Genomic DNA, 6,707 nt, shown 5'->3' with positions numbered 1-6,707 from the left:
CAACACCTTATAAATTAAAAGTTTTTAAGCAAGATGACTTAGTTAATTAAATTATTTATTTAATGGCTTTTATTCAAAAGCCATTAAATAAATATTTAAAAAAAACTCTCAAACACTTAAATTTATCTACTGATGCCTGAATTGAGGATTAGGCATCAGACTTGTTACGCAGTGACCTGTTGACCTCATTATATAAAACTCTAAATTTACCAGCTAATGTTTGACTTGCCATAGAAGTATTTTATCACGGTCACATCTACACTTCTTCCTTGAAGTCTTTCAGTCAGACAAGGTGTTATAAAAGAACATAACAGTGTGGCTTTCCTGCAGCTTATCAAGGATTCATTCCAAGAACAAACAGTAAAACTATACTGGATACAAAGAATCCTAAATGATCCAAACATACCTGAAGAACAGCCGGAGCTAGAGAATCACATTCAGAGGCTCGTGGTTAATGATGCTCTCCTCTTCCAATTACCAATAAAATACAAGAATGTTTGTCAAGTCAAACTTTATTTAAAAAGCACATTTAAAACAACTGTGCTGTACATTGACATACGCTGAAAAATTAAGGCAGAACAATAATAAATAAAAGACAGAATGATTAAAAACAATAAAGGATGAATAAAAATAAAAACTTGTGAAAAAAGAAAAACCAATACAAAAAAAAAAAAAATCTTCAAAATTGGGGCTCTGACCCCAAAGAATGGATGTGTTTTTAAGAAAAAAATGCAATAAATATCGGCCAAATGCTTAACATTTATTTGCAAAAATCACTTTTCTTACAGTACAGATGAAAAGTTCAAGACACCAGTTTGGCACGTTGTCACACACATTCTCACACTCCAGCCAGTGAGGATCCATGTTTTCCAGCCAGCGTGGTTTCAGACTGTCCATAGAAAAGGTGTCAGTCCCACAGACTGCAACACTGTAAACGCTGATTCAAGGCAGGGGGGGGCGTTTGTAGGCGGGGGTGGGGGGTCCAGGCTCAGTGAGGACATCAGGAAAGCTGAGACGGGGTGGTAGGTGATGTAGGGTCACATCCCCATCCGGATGCTCTGGATGATCTGAAAGATAGCTGAGAGAAAAAAAAAAGAGTCCACAAAATGAAGCCAATCCAAACCTCCACCATAATCTGCACTAATCCCCATGTTTCATCCTAATCTGTGACGGACAGTAAAAAGCACTGGTACCTGATCCACAAACAACAAAGACAAAGAGAGCCAGCAGCCAGGGACCCACAGGGTACTTCTCCTCCTGCGGTCGCTGCGTAAAACAAAAACACATTAAAAAGCTGCAGCAGTTGAAACAAAACAAAACAAAATCAAACGTGTTTAGCAAGAATGCTTTCACATTCACGTCTTCTACCTTCTCCCAATTCTCTACATTTGCTTTTTGATGAAGCCTGCTTTCACATCTGCTACTCATCACAGCTGTCCTCAAAGACAGCTCTGCGGAGGCTTTCTACAAACAGAAATGCCGAGTCAGCAGTTTTTTTCCCTTTGTTTTCATGTTATGATGAGTTCAAGCTTCAAGCCCAAGGTGATATCATCTGTATAGACCTGTTCCATGTTTGCAGGAGAAACCTTTAACAGGGGAGGATGTCGTAAACACAACACACCTTTTCTCAGTTCAGAGACAGAGAGGGACTATGTTGTAAAAATCATTTGCAGGTATGATTATGCAGCTGTTAGCCCAAAAAACAAACAAAAACAGTTTCCTTTTCTAGGACATGGTTTCTGCAGAGCCGCGGGTGTTCTTTAGAAATTCGCCTCTGAGTGTTGAAGGAGCAACCCCCCCCACACGCTTCCCATCACACATAACTGAGAGCTCTCTGTTTACACGCTCTCTTGCTAGCTTACAGCCCCTCACACCCCCAACCTAACATTAGCGGCTCTATCCAGCTAAACATGAGGAAACTCCTGAACCTCCGTCTTTACAGTACATAGATAGTATATAAAAGTAAACTTCAAGTACACTGCCTCAGTTTAGTATTGACTAAGTATACTTCAAGTACACTTAAATAGAGTACTTTTTACTAAGGGAGTACCCCTAAAAATGGAATGATTCTCCAAACTGAAAGGATTGAACTAAGGCAAATTTTGATTTGAAGTTCTGTTCATATCCCATTTTCTGTTTCATCATATTTGAGTTGGGGGTTGAAGGCATTGTGTGTGTCTTATAGTGTCTTGCTTTTAGATAAAAAATTTTCATTCTGGAACTTAATTTCCGGAACTTTAGGACCAGAAGGCTTTATGCAGTAAGTTTTTGACTTGAAATGTTTAGTCTGTTCCAACATTTTGATTTGCTTAAAAACATGCTTCACCCTTTTGGGTCTGGACTATTGGTTATAGCACGGATCCAAATCCGTAAAGACGGAACTTGAACATCTTATGTTCATTCTGGCTCAGCAAAAAATTTCAAATTTAATCAAAGTATTGAGATCAAATATTTTCCTAAAAAACTCAACAGGTTATTGTACTTGTGTTTATGTACATATCCTTAGCCAAAAGTAGTCTATTTAAGTGTACCACGAAGGCATTATACTTGAAGTTTACTTTTTATGTACTAATATACTGTCAACTTAAAATGTTACAATTTAATTCCGTTATTATACTTCCTACACTACACATACATGGTTTATAGTATACCTGCTATACTCAATTATGCTTGGTAAAATAAAGTTCAAGTGTACTACTTATTTCTTAGCATGCATAAAAAACAGTCAGAAGGATATGCTAGACACACATGGGTACACGGGAATAGGATGACATCAAAATCTTTGTTAAACATTAAAATTAATTGATTAAAAATGAAAAACAAAAAACAATAATCAGTTTAGGTAAAAGCTTAAAAATCAGCACGGAGGCAGGATGACTTTTCTTTAAGCAACTTAGTAACACATTTACCTCACTGCTTCCCAAAAGGTGATCTTTATCGCATAAAAAAAACCAACTGAAAGTCGAGTAAATCTAATCAAGGCAATTAAATCCTTATCTTCAACAAGCGTATCCTGTCACTGGCCCTCCAGAATTGTTGCTGATGGTCACACTGATACGCTAAATCCTTTTATGAAGATCCTCATCTCTTCTGGCTGTTTGTTTAAATGAGAGAATTCTCCAGTCAAAGTGGTGGACAGAGGTCTCAGGGGTTTCACTTTTCACCTTTTTTACACCATGTTTACACTGAAACTAAAGAAAAAACAAAACAAAATCAAATCATTTTAAATGAAACTGACACTTTAACTTTCTGATAAGGCAAAAGGGCTTAAATTGTAAAAAGAAAAAAGAAAAAAAGGCTTCATTTATTTATGCACTTTACTTCTACCTATCAAGTTTTTGAACCACTTAATCCTGTTTAGGATCATGAGGTTACTGGAGCCTATCCCAGCTACTGCTGGTTGAAGAGCGGGTACACTCTGGATGGTTTGCCAGGCCTCTGGTGGCCGACACAGAGACACACAACTATACACACTCACATCAAAGGACAACTCAGTCACCAATCAACCAATGAGAAACCCAGAACAGACACAAGGAGAGCGTGGAGACGCCACGCAGAAATCTTCCAGCCCAGGAATTGAACCGGTGCCTTTTAGCTGTGAGGTGGACTTCACTTCTATCTCCATATTTGTCTGAAATACGATTAGATTTTAGAGAAGAAGTTTAATATAATGATAACGATCTAAAACGAAAGGATCTAACTTTAAAATCCTTTTCCTACTTACACCAATCTTGACATGTACAGGAGTCGATCCTGAGGGTGTATTCTGACTGGATCCATTTAATTTGTTTTCCCCGATAATCCGGAACATATTTACAGTCTGAATGCACCCAAGCGGACTCTGATCCACGACCAGGAACCGCTCTCTGACCCATCTTTGGAGGTGGTCTCCGTTCGTTTCCAATCAAACTGAGCTCCGGTTCGCTCTGAGTTTTCTGAGCAGAACAGCTGGACCAAAACGGCCACCATCGCATTACGGGATGTAAACAGAGTAGAAAGGTGGCAGCCATGAGGATAAGACGCAGCAAGTCACTGAAATGTGGTTCGATGAATGCAGGTTTATCAAACAACCTTTAACGTGACACGCATGACAACGTGACACTGTTCTCTCAACAATCTATTTGTCATAAACACGTATTAGTGTAGCTTTTAAGCCGTTGTCTCCTCAGTAATGGCCTTGCAGCATGTCTCCACTGTACCAAAGTAACAAGTAAAAGTGTTGTGCCTGACATTGATACAGACGTTCAAAATTGGTCAGCGAAATATAACATTTAAATAAGTGAACTATCCTTACAAGGAAGCGTAGGACTTCCATTATTCTTTCTCTCTTTGCTCATAATTCCTAGCCAATGACTGAAGAGATCTTTAGTTAGGTGGTTTTGTTTAAAAGCTTTGGTTTGAAACATAAATGTCTGGTTGAAAGGCAGTCTGAATACAGACCAAACGCAGGGTTCAGGACTCGATCCGGACCAACAGTCTTTTCCAGTCTGAACACACCCTCAGAAACTGCTTCTTTTCTTTGCTCAATAATAACAGAAAAATCTGAGGAACACATCATCATGTCTCAGTTGGATTTTTATCTGCATCTATACCCATTTATCTGGGCTAATCTGTTTATTGAAGAAAAAAGAATGTGTGTTTGTGTGAGGATGAATCCTAAAATCTGACAGTGAAGTAGTCACTTAGTCACAGGGAAGAATTTAGAGGCCAAAAACCATAGAGCAACGACAAATGAAACACCTGAGACACAGCTCTTGAAACCCTGTAGAATAACGCTGTGACTATAATCATGGCTGATAACCATAACATAAGCGTTTGAGTATTTATGTCACATAAATATCAACTCAGAGAGGAAGGTGGTGATGGACCGAAGCAGGTCACCCACAGCTTTTCAGATTTCTCAAATGCATAGCACATGGTAGCTACAGATTTTTGGGATCATGTAAACATTCTTTACATAGATTTGACTAGAAGTGGCATCACGTTTACTTTTTAAAAAAAAATACACTTATGTAAAATGAGGAAAAAGTGGTAACAGGAATTACAAACATGTGCAAACTTTACTGTGCCTTTTACTCTCTACAAATACTTAATTGTTTCTTGTCCAATTAACTTTTTTCCTCATATATTAGTCCTTTTATTACTTCCTAGAGCGCATGCTCCATTCCAAAAAGGTTGCAATCCCATCAACCTGCCCTCACCCCGGTACTGTAGAGCGTTAATAGCAGCATTCATTAAAAAAACGCTTCTATTTACTAAAACAGAGACAGTCTGGGCTGAAGGGGTCCTGAGTCACGCTCTACGGCGTTGTGTGTGAGGGGCAGCTGACTTCTCCATCCTCGTGCAGCGGCGTTCACACACCTCTGATGGCTAATGTGCCCCCCCCCCCCTCCTCCTCCTCCCCCCCGGCATCTGGATGCGCGTGAAGGGCTCACCAGCGTCTTGGCCACGTTTCCTCTCTGCGTGATGTTTTTGCTGTGTTTCTCGTTGGCCATGCGGATCCTCTGTTTGGCCACCATCTTTCCTCACAGAGCGTGGAAAACAGCAAGGCTAATTTATTCTCTCCGCTTAACAGCTACTTTCTGGTGCTGCAGGCGGACGACGGCAGCCAGCATCCAGAGAGAGGATAGTGGTGGGCACAAACAGGAAACTGACGGTTGTAACTTCAAAATAATATTACAACTGTGAGAAAATCCCACAAAACAGCCTCGCAACATTTTAGTATTATATTTTAAAAGCCATTTATAGTTTTTTTTATTTGTGTCTTACTGATTATTTTGTAGGTTTGTCAAAAATTCACAAAGAAATATAGACCAAAACTATTATTTTGAAGGATGAAGAATAAAAACAAGCTTCCTGTTGTTGAACTTTACAACGTATGCTGCTCGTGTCGAACATTAGTTTTATTTGATTGGGACATAAATTACTTTAGCAAATGCATCCAATGTTTTGGAAAAGCCACTTGGAAAGTTAGTAGTAGGGGGTGCACATTTAGGACTTTTTCTGATATAATATTACACACATATTGGCCATACACCTAAATAAAACTTTCTTTTTATTAGTTAAAAATTGACCAACTTAAAATAACTCATTACTTTAGTTTGGGATTTACCAAAACATATTAGCACTGGGCAAAACACGAGAGCAGTTGAAGTCCAGATAATTGTATTTTAATTTACTCCAGATGACTCAACTGAGTTTATCAAATGAAAAAAAAAAGGCAGTCAAACAATGAAGACTGTTTGTAACTTGGCTTTTTACTCTCAAAATCTGGTTTAATAAATGATTGAGACCATTGACTGTATCAGAGAAGTGCACTGAGAAATTACTCAGTTCCAGTTTAAACCAAATTAAGTCAATTGAGTTGCCATTTTTTTCGCGATGTAGACGCCGTCATGTTGGAACTAGATGATGTCAGCAAGCATTGATTGGTCCGAGTCAGTCTGAGTCAATGTATCTATGGCAACCACTCACCAATCAGGAGTGAGCTTGTTGGAAGTCCAGACTCCTACCACTTTAAGTGGGCTTGGGAGAATCTGTCAATTAAAGGTTCAAATGTTCAATGTAGGGGCCAGCAAGCGCTGCTTTTTTATTTAGGCACCTGATTGGCTAGTTTACTACTTGAATAACTTGCAATAAAGAAAAAGTATCATGAAAAATTAAGATTAGAAAGAATTTTATGAAAAGGCAGCCGAGCTAGAATGCTT

The 6,707-nt window shown here is 38.7% G+C and overlaps 1 protein-coding gene across 2 annotated transcripts; it reads right to left on the bottom strand.

Annotated features, from left to right (window-relative positions):
• Positions 1-494: 494 nt before the first annotated feature.
• Positions 495-5,653, bottom strand: LOC101163859 (stress-associated endoplasmic reticulum protein 2). Of its 2 annotated transcripts, XM_011489621.3 has the most exons (4): positions 5,436-5,653; positions 1,369-1,464; positions 1,194-1,266; positions 495-1,078 (listed from the first exon to the last, which is right to left on the bottom strand). In XM_011489621.3, the coding sequence occupies exons 1-4, from the start codon at positions 5,517-5,519 to the stop codon at positions 1,038-1,040; spliced, it is 294 nt and encodes a 97-aa protein (XP_011487923.1). In that variant the 5' UTR covers positions 5,520-5,653; the 3' UTR covers positions 495-1,037. The 2 variants fall into 2 exon arrangements, with proteins under 2 accessions (XP_011487923.1, XP_004081733.1); XM_004081685.4 differs by lacking the exon at positions 1,369-1,464 and having other exon boundaries at positions 5,436-5,650.
• Between the last annotated feature and the right edge of the window lie 1,054 nt (positions 5,654-6,707).

Source organism: Oryzias latipes, chromosome 21 (assembly GCF_002234675.1).
Source record: "Oryzias latipes chromosome 21, ASM223467v1".
In the NCBI taxonomy this organism is placed as follows: Eukaryota; Metazoa; Chordata; class Actinopteri; order Beloniformes; family Adrianichthyidae; genus Oryzias; species Oryzias latipes.
The sequence above is the reverse complement of the archived record's forward strand: the minus strand, read 5'-3'. Positions and strand labels throughout refer to the sequence as shown.